The following is a 24,986-nucleotide window of genomic DNA, read 5'->3' on the forward strand; positions in this document are numbered from 1 at the left end:
GGCTTTCAGTCCTTGCCAAAGATCTTGGCCAATTTTAGTAAAAATGATGTCCTGTTTTAAGTTTTTCCTCCAAGCTTATTCAAGATTAACATTTGGTGAAATTTAATTTGTTGGGGGCCTATTATCTATGAGTTTCTATACTGGATGTCAAAATGCCAAGGTGAATACAAGGATGAAAAAGGCATGTCCTTTTCACCAAGGAACTCAAAGTCTAGGAGCAGTACACACTTGCCATGTGTCAGGCATTGCGTAAGCACCTTATAGGCAACATATTATTTAATTGTCACATCAACCCTATGAGGTAGTTACTTTTGTAATATTCATCTGAGAAAAGAAAAATTACTTGTCCAAATGGCAGAGTCCCTGTCAATGTTTCCATCAGCAGTTCCCCAAAGCCTCAGCTAGGATACTGAGCTGGAAATACCCTAAGCCTCTGGTCCTACCCTCAGAAATTTGGGGTGGTGGCCCAGGAACCTGCGTTTTTAAAAAGTGCCCATGTGATTTTGATGCTTGTGGTTGGTAGTCCTACATTTGGGCATGTTGGTATAGGTAACTACTTATGGCTTGAAAATAGGGGCTATCTGATCATCAAGCAAGGAATAATTTTCTCTGACTAGGCAGAGAACCTAATTGAGGGTAGAGCTGTTTGAACTATTTCCAGTGCCTAGTTTAGATGGGAGATTCCAATTCTCTACACTCCCATCTATTTATTTAGCAATAAAGAGGTTCTCCCTCAGAGAAGAAGTGATTGTTGTAAAGGGAAATACGTGGCAGTCACACTCAGGAAGGGGCAGCAGTCAATTAATACCTTTAGACCACACTTATGCATCCCTGCAGTCCCTCTTGACATGTCTCCCAGCAAAGACCTTTATGTCACCATCTTTTCTCAGTCTTAGACAATAGCCAACCATAGCAATTGAACAAGTGGAATGAGCCTCTGTAGTGTGGATGCTGTAGAGATAGATAAGGCTCGGTTCTTGCCCCCGAGGAGCTAACACACTGTTGGGAGGAGCAAACATTTTATTCAACTATCTAGAATCTAAGTTCTATGCAGAAGGCGAAGTGATCTAGGGAAATACCTTTCCTCCCTTCCTTCCTTTCTTCCTTCGTTTCTTTTTCCTTCCTTCCCTACTTCCTTCCTTCCTCCCTCCTTCATTTATTGAGCACTTATTATGTGTAAGTCCTTGTGCTAGGTATTAGGTATACAAAGAAAAGTCCTAGGTCTGAATATCTGATGGAGGATAGAGTTTGGTGGGCTAGTGTGACCACAACAGTTTATGCAAAGTGCTATGAGAACACAGAGGGAGCTATAGCCAATTCCTGGATGATTTCAGTGAAAAAGTGCCAATTGAAAAGAATCTAGATGGATGAATAGGGGCTTACCAGCAAGCCCAGATAAGATGAAGGACATTCTAAGTCAAGGAGACACAATGTACAAAGGTACTGAGATGTAAAGGGACGAAGCACATTCCATTCGGAGCACTGAATGTAGCTTGGCAAAGCTGGTGCACGGGGTGCATGTCTGTGTGTGGTGGAGTGGGACGAGGAGAACAGAGAGCTGAGACTGAAAAGATAGTTTGGGAAAGATTAGGAAGAACTTTGCATGCCGCTTTAAAGAGATTTAAGGGTTTTAAGTAGGTGGCCAATCATCCTGGTTTGCCTGGACTGTCTAGCATCAGCATGGAAAACCCACATCTTGAGAAACCCCTCTGTCCTGGACAAACTGGGACGGTTGGTCACTCCAGTAAGGAATTGAAATCAGATGTCTGTTTTAGGAAGGTAATTTGATAGCAGTGTGGACAAGAGCGTAGACAGAGGTGGAACTGGAAACAGTGGCTCTTGCGGTGATTCTAGCTAGAGTAGGGATGGAACTAATAAGGCAGTAGCAACAGGAATGGAGCAGAGGAGACCAATTTGAGAAATTCTAGGAGAAACCATCAGTAGACCTTGGACTCACCAGGTATTGAGGGAGGAGGAGAATATTAAAGGAAACCCCTAGATTTCTTAGTCACATAACTAGATGTGCAGTGGTAGTGGTGGAGATTCAGAGAGGAGGGTGTGAGCAATGAGTTGGGTTCTAAACTTGTGATTAATTCTTATCGAGGAGGCTTCATAGAGATACTTTTATTAGAATAATACCTTAAAGATTGCTAGGGTATTTTTTTCTGGGAGACGGAACAAGGAGGTTGGGGCAGGTGTTTGCAAAACAAAAACAAAAGCAAAAACAAACAAACAAAAAACCTGCTTGAATAAAGGCATGTTGGTGTGTAAGATTGGGTGTTTCTAGGAATGCTGTGTAGTTATAGGACATACTCAGTTTAGGTGCAACTTTGGCCAATATGGTTCTGATTAGACTCAGGGACATAAGAGAAGAGAAAAGTATTGTTTTGTAGAAACATAGAATAAGGCAAGGCTACCCAAATGGTGAGCTGCAAATGGCACTGGGGTACTACAATGGATTACAGAGGTCCTTACAGAACCTTGAGACATTGATCCCCTCCAGCTTTAAACAGCCTCATCTTTTTTTAACCTGATCTGCACTGTGCAAACGTCGCCATTTTTCTATGAGTGCCATTATACGGTAAAGATTCGGAAGCACTGTGCTAAGGAAATCCCTTCTTTTGTTTGTTTAAGAGTCAAACTTAAATGGACATAAAATTACACCTAAATTTTTATTAGAATGCAAAATAGCAAAACAAAAATTAAGTTCTTTTCCCTTTCTTGTTCATAGAGACATAATTACATATAACATTGTGTAAGTTTAAGGTGTACAATGTGATGATTTGAAATACATATATAGTGTGAAATGATTAAGTTCTTTATAAACAAAAACTTGGGATTTTTTTTTTTACCATTCTCCTGTGGGATAAATATTATTATTTCTAAAACAAACAGACAAAAAACCCAAAACATTAAAATAAAAGAAGCTGAAGATTAGGTCGTTTGTCTTTTGTCTTTGTATAACATCTGCAATCAGTGGGAGTGTAGCTATCAGCACATGAACTCTTGCAGAATGACTGGCCCTTCAATAAGTCATTATCATGAAATAGGGAAGGAACTAGATTAAAAGAACCAGCAAAAGTACAATGATAATCTTCTGAAAGTATGTGACATTTCCCCTTTTCTTTTTTTGGGAATTACATTATAGTATATATAAATAGTACTTTTTGTACCTACATAAAAGTGCACAAAATATTTCCATACAGCTTAATGGATAATTACAAGATGAACATTCATTAACTATCATCTAGGTTACGAAAGAGAATAATGCCAAGCTAGTTTGGAAAAACCAGTTGTAGTGGACATTAGTGAGTCTTTTGGTGAAATTTGAATATGGTTTGGATATTAGTTGAGTAAAAAACTCACTCACTTGGAAAAATGGAGGCCATTGAATGAAAAAGCAGATAGTAAAGTTCATTGACAGAATGGTGTTGTTTTGGTAAAAGAAACAACATATATGCCGTAACTTGTTAATTGTAGTGATTTCTGGGTTGTGGGAGTGTAAAGTTTTTACTTTTATTTTTATTTTCTGATCTTTAATATGTGTATGTATTGCCTCTGTAATAATAAAAGCATTAGAAAACCCTGAAATGATGTATAACTATCTGGCCCAGCCTTTAAAGTCCTGAATTACCCTGTCTCCATTGGGTGTGGCACCCCAGGATGTTTGAAAAAGGCAGAAATCCTGGTCTCCCTTATGCCCCACTCTTCTCCCAAGTAATCTTCTATTCTTATCAGGTCACTCATTTCCCTGTCATCCTAATTTCACCATCTTCCTCTTCTTCCCATTTGCTTGAAATCCTCCAGCAGATTAGAGGGCCCCTTTTCTGTCATTCTAAACCAGAATCATGCATCATGACTTGATGATACCACCTTACAGAATTGCGAGAAACCTTCCCCAAGGCTGTGCTCAAGTCTGAATACCAGTTATGAATATGAATCAGGTAGTCTTGTCACACTGGGGATTTCTGATGCCCAGTTGATGAATATGGCACAGTGGTCAGGAAGTCACACAGTGGCAGGCTAACTCCCATTCTTGGGATCAAGCATGGGGCTTCCTGCATATGGCATGCTCCTTTCTCCAGAGGGCTGTCTCATAGTTCTCAAGGAGGTGGTCTGTACAATATGTTGGCACCAATTTGCACAAATGGCTCAATAGAAGTCACCCTTCATTTTTCCTTAAAGAAATGTCAAAGCTTGAGTGAAGGCCACATGGCCAGCTTTGAAATGGAGGCAGGCATCTCTGTGAAAGGGATTTATGACCTTAGATGTACACTTATGAGGGGACTGCAAGCTGTCACATAGGTGGTATTCAGGAGGTTCCTATTGTTACAAGAATTATAGGTATTAAAATTTAGAGGGATTCAAGAGATCATATAATTCAATCCCTTCTGTTACAGGTGGAGAAACTGAGGACCAGAGAGGGGAAAGGGATTGTTTAATAGGACCAGAGTTGAGACTAGAACCCAGGCTTCCCTATCTCCAAGCCAGTGCTGTTCTCCCCCATGCCGGTGGTTGCAAACTTGTGGGCCGCAACTCCAGATAAGTCTTAAGAGTTATTGCTATGGGTCTGAGGACTCATATGCCCAACAAGCATTGATAATGCCTTCATAAGCAAAAGTAGAACTCAACAATTTGAGATTATGTGGCATTTATTTTGAAATGTCATATAAATGTGCAAAAAATATATACAACCAATTTAATAATAAATCAAAACCCATATGATCATTGCCTAAGTCAGAAGATAGAACACTGCCAGCATTCCAGGTATTCTCCGGGGGCCCTGCTTAACTACACCCATCTCTGTCACCCTCCTCCTATGCAGAAATAACTCTCATCTGACTTTGGTAGTTATCATTTCCTTGCTTTAAAAAAATAATTTTCCTAAATTTGTATGCATCCCATAACAATATTTTTGAAGTTTATATGATTTAAATCACACTGATTATTTTTTGTGTGTGTTTTGTTTCTTCTGCTTATTATATTTGTGAGACGTATACATATTATTACATAAAATTGTGGTTTATTCATTTTCATTGTATTGGTATATGTCAGTGTACGACTATACTTTAAAAAGACAGTTTCATTGTTGATAGACTACTGGATTGTTTTCAGCTTTAAATTTCCTTGTTTGCACTTGCTGATAAACACATGAACATGCTTTTGTAGTGAACACACTTAGGAGCAGAATGTTGGGTCATACAGTCTGTATATTTTTAACCTTACTATCTAATGTGAAACTGCTTTCCAAAATGCTTTCAACAATTTATTTCTCACCAGCAATGTTAAGAAAGGCTCCTTGTTCTAAAAAAGGGTGGTAGCCATTGTTCTATAGCATGCTTTCCACCCACTTCCGTTATATGGAAAAGATTTCAGGCCGTCTCAGCAAGAGAGCTTGGTAAGATGGTGATTTTCAAATGATTTTTATCTACATAGGCCCTTGTTTAGGCATAAACTTGCAATGGATGATCAATACATTTATACTGACTTTATATTGTTTGAACAAATAGAATGGAGTTGTTCTCGATGAAAGGGAAGTGGTGTGTGTGTGCATGCACATGATGAGTGGGAGGGCGCTCTGACTACCACGGTCTGGGCTCTTGCCCAGTGTCTGGCACACGGTGTGATTATTAGTAGGGTTGTCTGAAAATGGAACAGGCTTCCCAGGCAGTAGAGTTTGCTTCATTGGAAGTGTGGGAGTTTCACATTGTGAGAGAAATACAGGATCAGATCATCTCTGATCCTTCCCTCTCTCAGAGTTCACGATACCATACTTCTCTCTCTTTCATTCCCTTAAATACTATGGAAAGTAACTAATAATAATACCTGGAATACAGACAAATAATACTTGAGGATACAATTTATTGTCAAGATAAATTCTCGACTGATCAAAGAGTGGAAGCCTGACTTTGGAAGGAGATCATTGCTTGTCTGATGCATTCTCTCTCTCTCCGTGTCCTTGTTTGAGAATTTTCCTAAGACCTCAGCTTTTTTCTCTGAAAAATGATGTTTGACTGGATATTTGCTGAGATTCCTTAGGTGCTTACAGTCTGTGATTGTCATTTTTGGCCTCTCTGTTTACCAGTCCAGTAATATTCCAATCTACTTCCTTAGATCGGAATCCCGGCAATGTAATCTGAGCCATTTGTTCATTCAAAAAGTATTTGTGGGCCTATTTTGTGCAGGGAACTGTTCTACTACGTGCCAGGGATCCAGCAACGAACAAGATAGACCAAAGCTCTGCTCTCGTGAAACTTTCATTGTAGTAACAGATCATAAAAATGTCAACAAATGAAGGGCTGGCCCAGTGGTGCAGCAGTTAAGTTTGCACCTTCTGCTTCAGTGGCCTGGGGTTTGCTGGTTCAAATCCCGGGTGCGGACATATGCACTGCTTGTCAAGTCATGATGTGGCAGGCGTCCCACATAAAATAGAGGAAGATGGGCATGGATGTTAGCTCAGGGCCAGTCGCCCTTAGCAAAAAGAGGAGGATTAGCAGCAGATGTTAGCTCAGGGCTAATCTTCCTAAAAAAAAAAAATTAAAAATTAAAAAAAAATGTCAACAAATGAGAAAAATGTCAGATAGAGATAAGGGCTTGTAGAGATTTAAAATAGGATGATGTGCTGGGGCCAGCCCGGTGGCATAGTGGTTAAGTTGACGGTCTCCGCTTTGGTCTCGGGTTTGTGGGTTTGGATCCTGGGGCTGGACCTACACACTGCTCATGAAGCCGTGCTGTGGCGGTATCCCACATCCAAAAGAGAGGAAGATTGGCACGGATGTTAGCTCAGCGACAATTTTCTTCAAGCAAAAATAAATATATATATATATATATATAGGATGATATATGTATATTGATATGTGATATATATGATACCCATATATGATATAGGTGCTAGAGAGGGACTAGGTAGCTTCTTTAGACTGTGCGGTCCAGGAAGCTGAGATACAAATGATAAGGAGGGACCAGACATGTCAGGACCTCACTGAGGTTTTATCAATCAGCCTTAAGTCTAATTGTCCTCATAATAGGAACAGCTTATATTTGAATAACACTTTGACCGCTGTTGTCCATTTTACTGTTGTAACAGTTTTGTGAGGTAGGCATTAGTATTCTTATTTTTCAGGTGGGGTAGTGACTTCCAGATGATGAAATTAGTAAGTGGCCTTGTTTGGTCTTTAAACGTGGCCTCTTCCCTTGCTCTGCCCTGCCGTGGGTCTTCATCCCGTGCAGTGAGTAGGCTCCCAGACAGGATGGGCATCCCAGACACTGACCTGTCTGTGCTCTGTTTTATGCCGCTCAGACGTCACCAGCAAGAGAAGTTTTAATTTCAGCAACACACGAAAACCCAGAAATTGTCTCCTGTCCAAGACAGGTAGACCAAGAGATAGGATGTCGCCTGCAGAAACCAGCATCTGGCGGCTGGGCGGAGTCCCTCCTGCAGATTTCCTCTCACTCTGTGGTCTGAGGCTTGTGAAAACCTGCTGAAGGGGAAGCTGAGAACTTGTCTGGGCAGCACAGCCATTAGCTTGAAGGAGAGCAATCAGCGAGAGTTGCAGCACCTGCCAGATGAGACCATCAGAGCGCTGAGGAGGGAGTGTCTTCATGAGAGGAGGCCTCGTTGGGAGGAAAGGATTTTTAAGTAAGAAGGACCTGGTTCCGTGACCTACCAGCTGGGTGACTGGATACACTGCTTAACCTCCTGGGACCTCACCTTCTTGTTCACCTACAGCTGATATTACCTTCCTTAGAGGATTGTGAAGATTAAGGCAGAATATGGAGAAGTATGTATTTGTAGAGACTAGAACATAATAAGACATTATTATTCACCCAAACTGTGTGTTTTCATGAGTTTCAGCCAAGTTTGGATAGACAATTATCCACAGGGCGGGGTGTTACTACCCTGCCTGCCGCTGACAGGAGGGACGGGTTTCTTCTCTCCCAGCCAACCGGCGTAACAAGGAAGACTTTCCACAGCCCAGCTGGCGGCCTCGCGGGCTGAGAAAAGGAAACCCTGATTAGTCAAAAGACACTAAAGCTCCACGGATGTCTGTTCACCCTGTTCCCATAATCAGCTTGTGGCCCAGACAGAATGGCCAGAGGCTGCGGGCTCTGCCCTGAGTTTGCCTGAGGACACCAGCTTTACGGAAGCCTGAGAGGTCCACCTGCTGGTTGTGGAGGCAAAAAGATGGAGGTGCAGTTTTTAAGGGTTCAGTCAACTGTCTTCTGGCCAATGGCTAGCTGGAGTAGAGTGCATGTGCTAGAATCTCAAGTCCCACCCAAAGGTGCATGGTCTGGCCATACATCACTGGGTTAATTGTAGTACCACAGGACACTGGCCTGGAACACCTTCAACTGGCATCTTGTCCTTAAATACACTCCATGTTTCCACACTCTGCACCTTTGCCCAAGGCTAGTTTCTCCACTTGGAGTGCCCTTTCTCCTACCCTCCTTTCCCAACTATTGAAATTCTAACAATTCTCCCCAAGTCCACCTCAAGTAACAATTCTGAAAAGCTTTTCCTAATTATCATCCCAGAAGGATATCTTCAGGCAGCCCTGGTGGTCTAGTGACTAAGATTCAGCACTCTCACTGTTATGGTTCAGGTTGGTTTCCAGGTCAGGGAACCATACTACCCATCTGTCAGTTATCACACTGTAGTGGCTGGGTGTTGCTGTGATGCTGACAGCTATGCGTAGGGCTTATGATACTTAAGGCCTGAAATACAGTTACTTTTTAATTCATCATGTCTCCTGTCAGCCCATTGAGGGTGGGAAATTTATCTCCGGCAGACCTAACTTACCCATGGCCTTAGACACAGCAGGCAATTTGAATTGACCTGAAGCAAAGACACCTCGGAGACTTTATGCTGGGGATGCAGTACCTAAACATTTTTGTGCTGAGTTGCTCCGTTCTGGGGACTGACACTAACACGGGTGTCATTCTACTGTTTCCCATAGTAGTCGTGTGGGTGATGTTGTGGCAAGAGAATGGCCAGAGAGGTGGCATTCCAAAGCTAGGAATGAGAGAGAAGTGAAATTCCAATGCCAGGAATGAAATTGATTTAAATGACATCTAACTGTCTGACAAGGGACAGTGGATGGCAGTGAGGCCACTAGACTCCTAAAAGTTTATATGTGAACAGCGACTGAAATAGGCAAGACTCACCTGAAGAAGAAAAGCTGTGTGGAAAATTACTCTGCTGGGTATGGAAACACTCTGAAGCAAAGGGATTAAGACAGTGTAATAGCAATGCTAGAGAGAGACCTTGAAATTGACCTACACATATATGAAAAATGTGATAGATCCCCTCAAGGCTCACACTTGGCACCACTTAATGGATGTCAACACTGTTAACAGAAATTGAGACTCAGCTGTTAAGTAGTCATTGTGGGAGAGTATTTCTTCATATATTTTTAAAATAATTTTTCTTGTAATTTCCACGGTTAGGAAATTAGCACAGCTCACCCAAAGGTAATTGTGGACACATCATTTGGTCCAGAGCAGGAGCCTAGGCAGCAGACGCCCACATCAGTTTGTTCTTTCCAGCCCTGGCCCTTCTTGGTCTGGCTCTGTTGAAGGTAAGGAGTTTGTGAATCTCAGCCTTACCTTTAGCATCTTTTCAACTCCTGGAGACAGACTATGAGGAGGAAGAAAAAGAAAAATGAAAGCACTTGTTCGAGAAATCTGGCCTTAGAGATTAACTTGAGTGGAATGCAAATGATGAGATAGTTAACATTTCCTCCTGACCAAAGACACAGAGCAGTAGGTGCAGGTTGCTTACATCCCCTCCCCCACCGTGGACTGATTTCATTCTTAGGGTGTCCTAGAAGAGGATATAGTTAAACTTGTTGGGCTAGGAACATAGAGAGTAAGGGTTTATTAATTTCCGTTCCCTCCTTCCCTCTGTCCTTCCTTTCTTCCCTTTTTCCGTTAGTACAGTCGCTCATTCATTCAGCAAATATTTACTGAGTGCCCACTACGCAGAGATAATGTGCAAGGTGCTGGGTAAACAGTATTGGCGGAAACAAACTTGAATGGATCCAAACAGACGGAACTTAACGTCTTGTTGTAGGGGTCAGAAAGGAGGAACAGTTAGAAAAGCAAGCAGAAAATACTACCTGGAAATTGTGAAAATGCTAAAAAAGTGTTAAAAAGAGTGTATGAGATCAAGGGCTTGTAATTATATAGGAGACTGGCTAAAATCTTTCTGAGAAGGAAACATGTAAAGGTGACTTAAAATGATGAGAAATAAGCAGCTACGGGAAGACCCTGAGTCAGGAAAGAGCTCAATAAGTTCGAGCAAATGTCCTGGTGGCTGGGGCAGAGTGAGATGGGGGGGCGAGTGGCTCGGGTGGGGGAGGGAGGAAGGAGCAGACCACATGAGCAATTTGCTTTCTCTCATTTGCAAAATGAATTGCTGTGACTACTACTGACCTAAGGGGTCACTTGGCATTAAGCACAAATCCTTTTTTGCCATAGATTTCAATATCAAAATTTTCTAGTTCTCCTCTGGGTGCTGAGGACAGCTTCCTAGGCACTAGGACCTAAAGACCTGCTTAGGTTAGGTGGGGAGACTCAAATGCCTACAGCAGGTTTCCTAACCTCGGCACTATTTGGGGCCAGATAATTTTTCGTAGTGGAGGTTGGGGGGCAGCTGTCCTCTGCATCGTAGGATGTTTAGCAACATTCTTAGCCTCTACCCGTCAGATGTCAGTAGCACCTGGCACCCAGTCCAGAGTGGCCAAAAATGTCTCCAGCCATTGCCAAATGTCCCCCGGGGGGCAAAATGACCCTGGTTGAGAACCATTGCCTACACCTACAGTGTGAGGCCATAACACCAATGAGCCAGCCTAGTATGAGATGTGAAATGAAAGATGACATGTGGCCTCAGTGTTGGGAAAAAAGAAAGCATAGCGGAGACCACAGGAAATGGGACTTGGGGGGCACCTGCTCATTTGAAGGGGGACACCTCTCTTAGTCCCTCTGACTGATTGTTTCTTCCTTTATTTCCTAAGACTTCAGGTGCTCACAATTAGGTTGTCCATAATACTAGTTATTTGCCCATGCATTAATTCAGTTAGTTATTTAATTAGTTCTCTATAATAATGTGATGACCCCACCACCCCAAACAAAAGCCACGACCTTGAGAATAACCTCCATTTGACAGCTTGGCTGCTCATTTCTCTGCCTCGTCCCGATAGAGGTGAGCATTGTCCTGCATCACGTGCTCACCGTTCCCTGGCCTTCCTTTCCATGTGCTTTTCTTTTATCTAAGTGTATCCTAAAAATATATTTTAGATGTTGGTTGTCTTTAACCTCATGAAAAGGTTATCATGCTGCTCTAACCCTTTGCCCTGACTTTTTTCGCTCACTGTTACATTGCTGAGCATCGTCCGTATTGCCAGCTGTTGCTGGCAGTGATTGTCTGCAGGGCTGTGTGACATCCCATTGTGTGAACACACCGCAGTACACCACGCCCCCTCACACTGCGTGGTGTTGGCTTAGGTCCTGGCTTATTTTGTGCATATCTGTTGGTGCTTTCTCTCCAGCTGACTCTTACAGTGCAAAAAGGTGGGCACAGTGTGCTCACGATCTCTCGTTTATTTTAAAGAAAAGGTAGCAATCAGAATTTTTATGTGAAAATAACTGAGGGGTCAATTTAAAGTTTTAAGAAATACTTGGCAGGCCAACAAAAAGCCTGTCTGCAGGCCATTCTTTCTGAGCCTCCCATTGAAGATTTCTGGATTAGGTCATTCAGGTTGAGAATTTCTCATCTGGATCTAGAAGTCAAATGGCTGAGAGGATGCTTAGAAAATCAACTTTTCCCATGAAAGAGAGGCAAACAAGAAACCACTGAGGCAGAAATTTGAATAGGGTTTGGGGTTGGGGTAAGCAGTGAGGTAAATCGCATTCATTTAGCACAATTTGTTGTAGTGCATGGAAATTATAGTGAAACGTTCTTTTCACACCAAAAGTTTGGAAATAAGGGAAAAGATTATCTTCAGGGAGGTAAACTTTTAAAAAAGGAATCATCTAGGGGCTGGCCTGGTGGTGTAGTTGTTAAGTTCACGCGCTCTGCTTTGGTGGCCCGGGGTTCACTGGTTCAGATCCTGGGCACTGACCTACACACTGCTCATCAAGCCATGCTGAGGCAGGCGTCCCACATATAAAGTAGAGGAAGATGGGCACAGGTGTTAGCTCAGGGCCAATCTTCCTCCGCAGAAAGGAGGATTGGCAGCAGATGTTAGCTCAGGGTTAATCTTCCTCAAAAAATAAAATAAAAAAGGCATCATTTACACTTTCAGATATTTAATGAATCCAATAGAGAAATGCATTGTCTTAAAGAGAATAAATGGCTCCCAGGCCAAAAGGATTTGACTCTAATTTGATTGAATGAGTTAATATGTTTAAAGGAGGCATGTCACTCAAGATGGGAGATGGTCAGAGAAGATTCCAGAGCCCATTTTAAGCACTATGCTTGCATATGATTCCATTGGTGGGATGATCTTGACTGTGGAGATGGTGCCTTTGGGGAGAGAACAAACTCTTAATACTTACTTGTATGTTTATCGGGTTGGTGTGACAGTTACATATAACTCCCGTTCTCATTCCACCTCAGTCTCTGAGACCTGGTTGACTTGAGTCTTCCCTGTGAGACGTGGTCTGCCTCCAGTCTCTGGGGCTCAAGGCTGAGAGCCACGCTCAGGACTTGGTGAGCCCCCAGGTGATGAAAGCACCCCAGGAAGCTTCTTAGAGTCAGCCACTGCCCTGCTCTTGTTGTCCCCTCACCTGCATTTCCAGGTGCTCATGTCTTCACATGTCTCCCTCACTGAGTGCTTCCCTAGTGTCAGACCCTAAGGTAAAGCACTGAGCATAAATTCTGGAAGATCAGCCTTGATTCAGCCTTATGAACCCTTTAGGGCAAGGTCTTATCTAGACTCTGGGAACCTCCTGAATCTCTGTGGAGAAGTTTATGTGTATGCGTCTCTGTTTATTTTTCTGAGGAGAGGGTCTGTAGACTCTTAAGCGGTTCTGTTGGCTGAGGTGGTTTAAACCATTGCTTTGGGGAGAACAGTTGGACTTAAGTACAGAGACTCTGCAGGGCAGAAGGCCTGGACACCTGGAAGCCGAAGTTTGCGCCCTTAGGGATGCAAAAGATCTAGATGCCCAAGGACACAGGGAGGAGAAAAATCTGTGGGTGGGAGGGGGAGAAAGGAAGGGACAGTGTGCGATTCTGCAGCGCACGTAGACTGCTGTGAGTGTAATATTTTTTTGACATTTTCCCGATATTCTTTTTTTGGCTATTTGATTCCTTTTTGTGGGATGGAAGGGCGTGTGGAACGCAGGGTAGCAGGGACAGTTCCCTCAAGCATGCTCGGAGACATGGAAGGCACTCCACAATGTAGAAAGTAAATTGCTACCGGGTGATGAGAAAAAGCGCCATGATAATTTTGGCAATTTTAAACCTCAATATCTATTAACAATCCCTGCAATGCAATTCACTTCAAGTCATATAATTCAACTCACTTCAACAAGCAATAATTGAACACCCCTTGTCCATTTTACTCTCACCTTTCTACTGAAAATTTGACAATGGATTATGGGTCATGAGCTACTAACCGGGGTTGTAGCGTCCACAGGACTGAGCGCAGGTAGGCTTTCAGAGGAACGCTCTGGTATAACTAGCGGAGTAGTCACCTGGCTTGGCCTGGGTGTTTCTGGTCTACCTGTGCTGTTCCGGTGTTATTATCAATAGCACCCCATTCAGATGACAATTTATAGTCACGCCTTTGTATAATATTTTCATTGCTCTAACATTGTTCAATCGTCTCTGTTTATGTCTCTCTTTCTGTTAAACTAGTGAGCTTCTTGAGACTAGAGACATTGCTGTATTCATCTCTGTGGCTAGTACATGCCCGCTATTTGGTGGGTACAAAAAACATTTGGCAAAATAACAGAAAGAAAGAAAAGCCTCAGAGCAGAAATGGCCAGCTCACATGATCTTCTGTTTGCTGCAAAGGTCTAGGCTGGAGGCCCAGTTTTGAGTCACTTATGAGCTTTGTGCCTTGGGAAACTTTATTTAATCTTTTTCAACTAAATGGGAGAGTGTGTGTAAAGTGCTTGGTGAAGCGCTTTTAAGGGCTCAGTAAATGTTAGCTACTATTATTGTTACCAAGTAGTTGTTAGTAATAACTGCTACATATAACTTTCAACTTCAGTTCTTAGCTGGGAAACGAAGGTGATCATTCCTCCTTACTTGATTTTGGACACTTTGGGAACTACAGAGGGCTCTCATTGCATAGCCTGGAAAGAACGCATGGCAACAGGGAGGTCTGGGCTGCGGAATGAGCGTAACTCATGCATGTTACATGGGGGTTCAATGGCAATACAAAGATTCTTTTAAATATAATATTTTAAAATGCCAGTAAGATGCCTGGGTTGGAGGGTAGTAGTTGATCTATCGCAAAGCGTAGAAACATAAAAAGGCACGTGGGAAAAGATGGTGGGACGGACTCAGGACAGGTATGGAATTTTGGATGGGACCCTGCTCAGTGTGGGATCAACAATGCCTTGCATCAGGCACAAGGAGGGAACAGGTCCTTTCTAGGCCTGGCGTCGGGAGAGCTTGAGCTTGGGACAGAAGAGTATTCACGTTAGGATAGACATTCTGCTCTGCAAATTCAGTCAGAAGCTTGTTATTTCCGAGTTAATGTGAACACTTTATCAAAGGCGTGTCAGATGTGGACAATACCTGAGGAAGCCTTTCAGCACCTTGATGTGCTGCTGATAGAGGAAGGAACCTAACAATTACTCAAGAGCGGCTTCTGTGTGGGATCACAGAAACTTTCCTGATAGTGTAATCTTCATCAGGTTGCTGGATGTCAAGTAGCATGTTCCAGCTCCCTTGTTATCCTAACAGGCAGCTCTAACGAGAGCAGGACTATCGACATGAGGAATTCCTAGATCTCAATGCCAATCAACCAGGGGGTAGAATTTCAGGTCTATGTTCTAGACCCGAACATTCGTTTACAGGGGAAACAGTAAAATAGTAGTAGTTGTAGTAGTAGTAGTAGTAGTAACAGTAGCAGCAGCAGCAATACTACTACTAGTAGCAATACCACTAGTAGTTATTACTACTACTAGTAGCAATAGTAGCAACAGTAGTAGCAGTAGCAATAGTAGCAACAGTAGTAGCAGTAGCAGTAGTAGTAACAGTAGCAGTAGCAATAGTAGTAACAGTAGTAGCAGCAGCAATAGTAGTAACAGTAGTAGTAGTAGTAGTAACGATAGCAGCAACAGCAGCAGCAGTAGTAGTAAACGCTTACAGAACACTTACACATTTTAACTTATTTAAACTTCACAGCAACGCTGTGAAGTGAGTACTATCATCACCCCCATTTTATGGATGACAAACTGAGGAATAAAGAGGTTAAATAACTTGCTCAAGGTCACACTCAGTAAGTGGCAGAGCTGGGCTTTGAACCCAAAGTGTCTTAGTGCAGAGAATGTGCTTTTAACCAGGGCTCTCTACTGCCTCTCAATTTTAGCCATTGTAACCAGATACCTGTGGTTTACAGCCATGTCCCTGTGGCTTTGTGGGAGACAGTTGTGGGACTGGGCCGTACACTTCAGGGGTAGCTTTCCCTTCTGTCCCAGGCTTTCCTTGGAAGGAAGAAGGTTGTCCAGATGATAAATTTAGTAGAGGTAAGACTCTTGTCTTGTTCGTATTTGTATCCTCCAGGGTCTTGTATCCCCTCAGGGCACACAGCAGGTGCGCAGTGAACATGAGTTGAAATAAACCAAATGGTCTCTATGCTTTTTCCCCCTTGACGTGAAATTCTTTTTGTTACTGAACAAGAGAAGAGATGGGAATGCATAGCGCTACCCTAAACTCCCAAAGGCAGGCGGGCATTTGGTTGTTCATCCTCTTGTGGTCAAACACTTTCACCAAATCCTGACTCCAAACTCAAGGCCTGGTTCTAGTCCCTCTTGCCCACAAGGCTGCTGGTCCCAGCCAAGGGAATCATTGGTCGCTGCTGTCATTTGGTCCTCCCGTCATGTGGCTCATCATCATGTCTGTGAAGGCTGTGGATCGAGCTCAAGATTTGGAGGCTGACACACCTGAGTTTCAATTTGGTAGCAGAACTTCCTAGCTATGTGGCTTTGGACAAGTCATTCCGTTCAGCCTCTCTGAGCTCAGTCCCATCATTTAGGAAATGAGGGTAATATTATCCTATTCAGGGCGTGCTTGTGAGACTTAAACAGGGTAACGTATCACCCAGCATAGTGCTTGGCACAGGGTGGCTTGGTGCTCAAATTGTAGAAACTAAATTTCCCAGTTAGATTGCCACTTCTTGGAGGCCTGGGATCACGTCTTATACTTTGTCAGGGACCCTTCTCCACTCTCTCAACCTCTCACCCTGCTCAACTTCTGTACTCTCTGGCCCTAGTTTCATCACCAAAATCTCAATTTGTTCATTTGCTATTTGTTGTGCTTAACCAACATTCAGGGTTGTTTTGGTTCTGCCCCAGGAGATATTTGGCTACCGGACTCATGGCTGCCGGAAAACCCTCTGCCTTGCTGGATCTATCTTCTCCTTTGGGATCCTCCCCTTGGTGTTTTACTGGAGACCTGCTTGGTACGTGTGGGCAAATTGCATCCCGTGTTCCTTGCAGGAAGCAGACGTCGTGTTGCTCAGGACAACAGTAAGTGTGTACCTGGTTTTGTACCTGGTGGCCTTTTCTCCTGGACATCATGTTATGGGATGGCTGTGGGGAGACGTGCACAAGGCAGGTGGCAGGTGGAGGCTCCAGGCTCAGTTTCCGTCACAGCCTTGCCTTTATTGACCAAGAATTCAATAATTTGTGTATGATGGGATTTGATTAAGAAGAGCTATTTTACAGGGTATTCCTTTAAAAATTTTGAGTTTTGTGAATAATAGAGCAGGGAATATCCATGTTAATAGCTAAAAATAACAGGTAGTGTGAAGTAGTTAAGTCGGGCTTCAGACTACAGCATTCACTCTGACCCTTCCCCTGCATCCTGACATATCCATGCCTATGCCAGCCCCCCTCCGCTGGAGTGACACTGGAGGAAGAGATGGGGAAAGGTGAGGGAGGAGATGGAGAGCACCCCTCTGAGGAGGATGCTGTCTTCCCCTACTCATTTGAGAGAGCCATGGTTATTGATTGGAGTGCGTTGCATCCAGTTATGCTAGACTAAAAAATGCAGCCATCTGATCCCCGAGGTCATCGCCTCTCTCTATTAATACAAAGTCCTGGCGTTAGGTGAGTTTCCATGAGTTTGCTCCAGTACACTTCCTCCTAGCGCTCATTACACTTAGGCAGTGTGCTTCGGTCCTGCGGGACTGTCAGCTCCACAAGGGAAGGGACACTTCTGACTTGTTAATGGCTGCATCCTCTGTTCCTGCATGCGGCAGGGAGCCCATACATGTATGGCGGCTGACAGGCTGAAGTGGATGTTCCTATTGATGAGAGTCAAGGTACAGTCTCACAGAGGACTCTTTTCTGGCTGACTTTTACTGAGTGTTTCTGGCAATGCATCAACCCACATGACCCAGAATGACAACCAAATTCTTGATAAATCAGCCACTTTTGGGCTGTTAGCTTCTTTTTATATAGAGCAATCTCTCTAGATAAGCATTCTATTCAATACAGCCAGAAGGGCACATAGCAATAAGTCCTATAACTGGCCAAAATAAAAAAAAATCCAGGAGCCTGCCTGGTGGGGCAGTGGTTAAATTTGGCACCCTCTGCTTCGGCGGCCTTGGTCCATGGGTTCGGATCCTGGACGCAGACTTACACAACTCGTCAGCCATGCTGTGGCAGTGACACACATACAAAGTGGAGGCGGATTGGCACAAATGTTAGCTCAGGGCTAATCTTCCTCAACAACAACAAGAAAATACACATTTCAATCTAACAGAATTGGAGCTGGACCTCAGTGAAATTGGGAATTGGGTGAAGATTGTCTTTGTTGACTCACTCCACTGGGGTCAGCCCCACCCTTTGTTTCTGGATCCTGATTGCTTCAAGAACCATCTGTTTTATGCTCCAGCTTAGCTGACATGATAGCTGAGGCACCTCCCCCCAAGTTCAACTATAATTTAATTCAAGATTCTTGGAGAAGAAACTTTAAGACTTTAAGAAGGCAAGATTATTGTGGAGTCAGAGCAGGTCACATTGGTGATGTTGGGCTGGGAGCCCCACTCCACTGCCGCCTCACTCCATGAAGTCTCACAGAATATCCGTGAGAGGAATGCCTGGTGCTCACCAAGGAGCACTTCCTCATTTGATGGATGAGGAAATGGGGCCTGGAGAGGAGGCATAGTGGCCTGACCAAGACTAAGTCCCATGTCTCCTAGCTCCTAGGGCACAGCTGTTTTCATGGATTGTACTTAGACCAATGGTTCCTGAATTTCAGCCAGTATCAGAATCATCTGGAGGGCTAATTAATGCAGATTGCTGGGTCCTACCCCCAGAGTTTCTAGTTCATTAGATTTGGATTGGGGCCCAAGAATTTGAATTTTTAACAAGTTCTCAGATGATCCTAAGGCTTCTGGTAAGGGACCATATTTTGTAAAACACTGCTGTCGATAGTCATCAATCCCATTTATGAGCTCACGTGGTCCTTGGGAGAGGAATAGAGGCCTGGGCATTTGCTTTATGGTTCAGCCAATATACATTTATATAGTCTCAAGGGAAATGACCCAGATTTAGCAAAGTGTTTGAAGTGGTCCTCTCACATACAACCTGAGTGTCTTGCTGGAGCAGGGGTAAAGAGAGGTTGTTTTCTGGGGCTCAGAGTGGGAACATAAGAACTTATGGAAGACCACATCTTTGGGATCCTTTCATAGATCAACCCCCTCCACGTGAACTTGAGGATCTATGAGATCACTCTTTTCCGGCTTAAAAGTGGGATTTAGGAAAGTACTTAACTCCATGCTGCAGGTGCTTCCATTTCCTCCAAATAGTCCTTGGGGAGTATGCTTTTGCTGCAGCAGAAACGTCAGAAAGAGAAAGGCTTTCTGCCTTTCAGAGTGCATCACCAGACTCCTCAGATCTGAGAACATCTGGCTGGCTGAGCTGTACTCTCTGAGGTTGCTGGCAGAGTCAAGGCACAGATAGAGCTAAGAGGCAGTGAGCAAGAAAATGGCAAAGGAAGGGAGGAAAATGAAAGTAATGGAAAAGAAAGTAGATAAAGGGAAATGAAAAGGAAGACAAGAGAAAGAAAGATCAAATAAGTGTGAATGAAGTCAAAAAGTATCAACCAACAAGGAGATGGTGCATTTTGGGATTCGGAGTCAAAAGTTTTGACCTCTAGTCCTAGCACCTTAGGTGTGTTGCACTTTAGGTTTGTTACCTAATCTTTCAGGACCTCGATTTCTCCGCTTGTAAAATGGGCCTAGTAAAAGTATTTGTTCTTTCTTGGGCTGGTGTGAGGATGAAGTGAGATTATGTACGTAAAAGCCATTCGCAAACTGTAAAATGCGTTATCAAAGACCATTTTGATAGTGTATGTGTGTGGTATTGCTCAGGCAACTCCACTAGCTTGCTATACGGAAGGACTCGCTGTAGACCAGATGCACCGTACGTGAGCGCCCCACTCATCTGCATGCTGTGTCCTCTCCTTATCAGCCAGGAGGACGGGCATTCCCTTTCAGGACAGGTGACACGGGGAAGGCATCCTGTGGCCGGGAAACTCCAACACTCATCCATACTCAAGTCACCCCTCCTAAATGCCCATGGTCAGCTTTGCAACTGGACATATACTGGAAACGTTCAAAAAGCCGTTGGTGCCGCAGGGAGCTGCTTTCCATCATCTGACCTCTTTGAAAGTCTGTTAAGCCCCTTTCCCATTTCACTGCCCTTCACGACTAATCAGAGCTGTCGAAACCAGCTTAAATGTTGCCTTTTTCATCTTGATTTCAACTTTAATTTTTAATTACCTGCTCTTGTGTGTCATTTTATATGGATTTGCTATGCCAGAGTCTCTCCAAATAAATGAGGTTCTAAATTAGTCGTTATGTAATTAGACAAGAGCTCAATTATTTCAAACACTCTTACTATCCGAGCCTTAGAGAAAAATAAGCTTTGGGCACCAATAGTTTAAAAGTCTGCTGCTAGGTTATTTGCATTAAAATGACATCTTTAAAAAGATTTTATTGGAATTATATTATAATAGCTGGACTGTGAAGACTTTCCATTACAGAGGACGGGATGACTCCCACTTGAAATGTGTTGTCTATCTGTTTCTCATGTTATTAAAAAATCAGTACTTGGTATTTATCATCAATCCCACACTGGTAAAATTCCAGATCATTATCACAGATACTGATTAGGTCGTCACTTCTTAACATTTTTAAAAAAAGGCGACGACGTACTGACTGCAAGTGTTTAGCACTCAGTTTATTTTCAGTTCTTCTCTTATTAAGCGTCTCGAAGAGTGAGATCTTTCCAAAAGATAAGAGTAATTACACTCTTATTTTATAATTTTAAAAGTGGCATTTTATTCATTATTCATCTACTTCCAAATTGGAAGCAATATCTGTATGGAAGCCACATTTCTATGCAAATGACACGATTTATATTCATTGGCATTTTGAATTCAGATGCTCCCGATGATTTCCCTCGTTTTCATCTTTATTATAGTTACAAATGCATTTTTTCCTTCACTGTCATTGTATGTCACATGTTGTCAAAGACCCACAATGTGCAGAGGAGAACTTTGTGATGAGTGGCTTTCAGGCCTGACTCAGGGCATTTCGTGTCAATGTTTTAAAGGGGAGCAGTTTTCCTTCAGTCTCACCTAAAGATGTCAGCGTTAGGGGCTTTAGTTTGAAAACTTAGAAATTCCACAAATCAGCCCAGCAAATGGCACCTCAAGTCTGCGAGCTCACCAGGGTACTCATCAGCCACCACTATTTGTGCTCATGTTTCCTGGATCCCTTACTCATCTTCTTCCTCCTCCTCCCCAACCTGGTCTCTCCACACCCAGGCTCCCCACATCAACACGATTTTCTAAGGGAATCAGACACTTTGTTTTGTCTATGCTTTTACTCATAAAATTTCTTCTGATATTCCGTATCCTCTCCATTCATTCATTCATTTATTTATTCATTCAATAAATATTTACAGAGCACCAATCATGTACCAGACGTTGTTATAGGCACTGGGAATACAGCTATGAACAAACAGAAATTCCTGTTCTTACAAAGTGACATTCTGGTGAGGAGTCACCTGATGCACATACACACGCACGCATGCACACACATGCACAGACTCGCCCACTTCTCTAGAGAGTAAATACAGAAAGTAGCTGTTCTCCCTCTGCTTATTAAAGCCAGCCTGGTGGTGCAGCAGTTAAGTTCGCACGTTCTGCTTCAGCGGCCTGGGGTTCGCCGGTTCAGATCCTGGGTGTGCACATGGCACTGGTTGGCAAGCCATGCTGTGGCAGGCATCCCACGTATAAAGTAGGGGAAGATGGGCACGGATGTGAGCTCAGGGCCAATCTTCCTCAGCAAAAAGAGGAGGATTGGCAGCAGATGTTAGCTCAGGGCTAATCTTCCTCAAAAATAAATAAAGAAAGAAAAAACACCCCTACTTACTCCTCAGCCGTACACCACTTCTCTATCAAGTCATTTTTTTTCTTTCTTTTTCTCCCTAAATCCCCCCAGTACACAGTTGTATATTTTAGTTGTGCGTCCTTCTAGTTGTGGCGTGTGGGACGTCGCCTCAACATGGCCTGATGAGCGGTGCCATGTCCGCGCCCAGGATCCAAACCAGCGAAACCCTGGGCTGCCAAAGCGGAGCATTTCAACTTAACCACTCGGCCATGGGGTGGTCCCTAAGTCTTTGTTGATCCGTTCTCTGACCCATTTCTGGAGGGAATTAATTACCTTTCCTTCATTCCCTTTTAGCTCTGTATTTTCATCTCTGACTGCTATAATGCTTTTTGCAGTCTGCTTTGTATTAAAATGCTTTTAACTGTACGTTTTACAGAACAGCATTTTATTGATTATTTCATTTAATTCTCATAACAACCCTGCAAAATGGGCATTATCATCTCTATTGTACAGATGAAGATACAGAGGGAAAAAGCAACTTTGCAACCTAGTAAGTGTCAGCCAGGATTTCCCTCCCTCCCTTTCTCCTTCTTTCTCTCCCTTCTTCCTTCATAAATTCCATGAGCACAGGTTGTGTGCCAGCCACAGCGGTAGCTCGTGGGCAGGGGGCAGGGAGTATAACAATTACTAAAACCAGGGTTCTTGACCTAATGGAGTTCATTATAACATTACATAAACAAATATAAAAATCCACTGTTATAAGTGCTACTTAGGAAAAGTTCATGGTTATGGTCGGATTGTAGAATAGGGATTTGATCAAGTCAAGAAAGCCAGGAAAGTCTTTACTGAGCTCCAAAGGATGATGAGAGTTAGAAGGTGATGGTGGCTGGTGGGGAGGGGCGCATGGGGAATGGTCCAGGTAAAGAGGATAGTGTGGACAAAGGACTTGAACCTGTCTTCTGGCTCTCTAAATCCAGAGTCTTTTCCCACCATGCTACATTCCTTTTTATAGCTTTTTCTTTTATTAGATTATAAGCTTTTGAAGAATTGACCGTGGCTTGCTTTTCATTCCCTAATGCCCGTAGCACTTGGCCACAGAAGCTGCTCAATATGGATTTAATTCAATTAAATAAATTGAGTTGAATCTGTAATAAATGGTCTCCTGGTCCCTATCAACACTTTATGACAAAGACACTAAAGTGAAAGGTCAAGTCTGAGAAAGTAAGAGAAGATAGTAGTATGTTTCTTTTAGGTACACATTGCCTCTTCTGAATCTCATTCCCCCACTCGCATTTCAGTCTGGTTTTTCCTTAGACATCCAGCCAGAAATCCGTTTATATGGTGATTGACAGTTTGAAACGCATTTGCATTTATCTTATTCTATGTTTACTGATAGAGATTATTTTTTCCCCATTTTACAGATGGAGGCACAGAGAAGTTAAAAGAGATGCTCAGGGTCCCATAGCTGTAAGCAGTGAGAGCAGAACTTCTACTGAGAGTTGAACTCGAGTTGGAACTAGAGATCTTTCTTAACATGGCCTGTCAGTGACCAGACTCTACACAGGCAGGATTGTGAAGTGGTTTAAGAGCACAGAGTCTGGAGCCTGACTGCCTGGGTTTGATGCCCAGTGTTGCTCTTGACCTATCTTGGGAACTGTATTAGCTCAGCCTGCCATCACAGAACACCACAGACAGGGCACCTTAAACAACAGACGCTTATTTTCTCACGGTTGTGGAAGCTGAAAGTCCAAGACCAAGGTGCTGGCAGGGTTGGTTTCTGGCGAGACCTGTCTTCCCGGCTCCCAGACGGCCAGCTGCCTTCTCTACATTCTCACATGGGGTACAGAGAGAGCGCTGGTGTCTCTTCCACTTATACGGGCATCAGCCCTGGTGGATTAGGACCTCATCCTTATGACCTCACTTAACCTTAATCACCTCCTTAAAGGCCCCGTCTCCAAATGCAATCACACTGGGCAATAGGGCTTCAACATATGAATTTGGGGGGAATTCAGCCCATACCAGGCAAGTTACTTACCCCTCTCTGCCTCCATTTCCTCTTCCATTCAGTGGAGCTAACAATAGTGCCTCCCTCACTGTTGTGAGGACTAAATGAGGTGGTATGTGTAACGTGGTGAGAGGAAAACCGTGCCTGGCACAGAGGCATTCCATGGGCATTGGTCACTACTCATGTTTTTCAACTAATTTTAACTTTTTATTCCTTGCTTCTTACTATGTACTGCATCTCCAGATATGTTAGACAATGAGCCGGCTGATTCACTGCTCCCTCTCACCTCAGAAAAACATTATAAAAAAAAAATCAAACAAAAACCCCAATCTCTCCAAAAACGTATGCAGAGTTGTTCAGGATTTCTTTTTTTTTTCATGCAAACATGGGTACAGCCTTTCCTTTGCCATATAACTTCTCTGCTTTGGCCACCCTCCTTCCCTCTTTTTTAATTTTGGTCACTGTGTCCCAGGAGTACTGAGAGAATAATTAGTGTGAGACTTCTCCAATGCTTAGAACTTCCTCTATATTTTATAACTAAATCTCACATTCTAGCCAATGTCCACTTTTTCCAACGAAGCAACTTTGGGAATATGAGGTCAAGCTGTCAAGAGTATCAATGGGTCCAAGAAGGGGAAAGAGAAAGAATAAACGGTACTTAAATATAGAAAGAACAGTATTTTGCCCAAGTTGTGGGTCTGTAAAGGTAGTGCGGTGTTCTAGAAGGAGTCTGAGAAAAGTAAGTCATTACTTTATCCATAATCATCTAAGTACTTCACCTCAGCTTGAGTTCAACTTTTTAGCATTGCAATGGATCCATCTCCAAGTGAAAAGTACTGATTTCCTAATGTCTCTTTGGAACTGTGCAATGGGTTACTTTTTTCTTTTTAAAGCAAGCTCAGAAGTACGTTTTTGTAGAGTGAACGCCTACACGAGAGGATAAGTCACAGCATTGGCCTGAACTTAAAGTGACTGTTAACGCGGCTTTTAAATTCCACGAGATGAGGCGCTTACAGCGAGAGGTTAGAAGAAGATGAGCGAGGTCACTCACTTCATTCAGTTATAAGAGTTACTCTGGTATTTGCAGGCTCAGAAAGTGCAAGGCCACAGGAAATAAAAAATGCCGGGATTTCCTCCTCTATCTTTCTGTCCAGGTCAAACATAGGTCCCCGGTGTACATTCAATTCCTTGAAATGCAGTCTTGAACTATTTCAAATCTGACCCTTTTAGAGTTCAAGGACTGCTCTGGTTAATTCTCTTGATAAAGAGGCGGTAAAGCGTACTCCATGAGACTCGAGGTGTTAAAAGTCTAGATTTGCTGGGCAAACAGATTGGATGATTTGCATTACAAAGCAATTATTTAAAGTGGAAGCTCCTCTGGTGCATTTAAGTAT

General features: G+C 43.2%; 1 protein-coding gene across 7 annotated transcripts in view; it reads left to right on the forward strand.

The window, feature by feature from the left end:
• Positions 1-24,986, forward strand: part of ATP13A4 (ATPase 13A4) — a 129,716-nt gene that overhangs the window by 24,193 nt on the left and 80,537 nt on the right. For 6 of the 7 annotated variants that reach the window (XM_046658317.1, XM_046658319.1, XM_046658320.1 and 3 more), the window contains one exon: positions 16,534-16,707. The exons of the other annotated variant lie outside the window; for it this stretch is intronic. In XM_046658317.1, the coding sequence (XP_046514273.1) occupies positions 16,534-16,707 (174 nt within the window). The remainder of the gene's footprint in view (positions 1-16,533; positions 16,708-24,986) is intronic. 7 annotated transcript variants of the gene reach the window in all.

Source organism: Equus quagga, chromosome 4, assembly GCF_021613505.1.
Source record: "Equus quagga isolate Etosha38 chromosome 4, UCLA_HA_Equagga_1.0, whole genome shotgun sequence".
In the NCBI taxonomy this organism is placed as follows: Eukaryota; Metazoa; Chordata; class Mammalia; order Perissodactyla; family Equidae; genus Equus; species Equus quagga.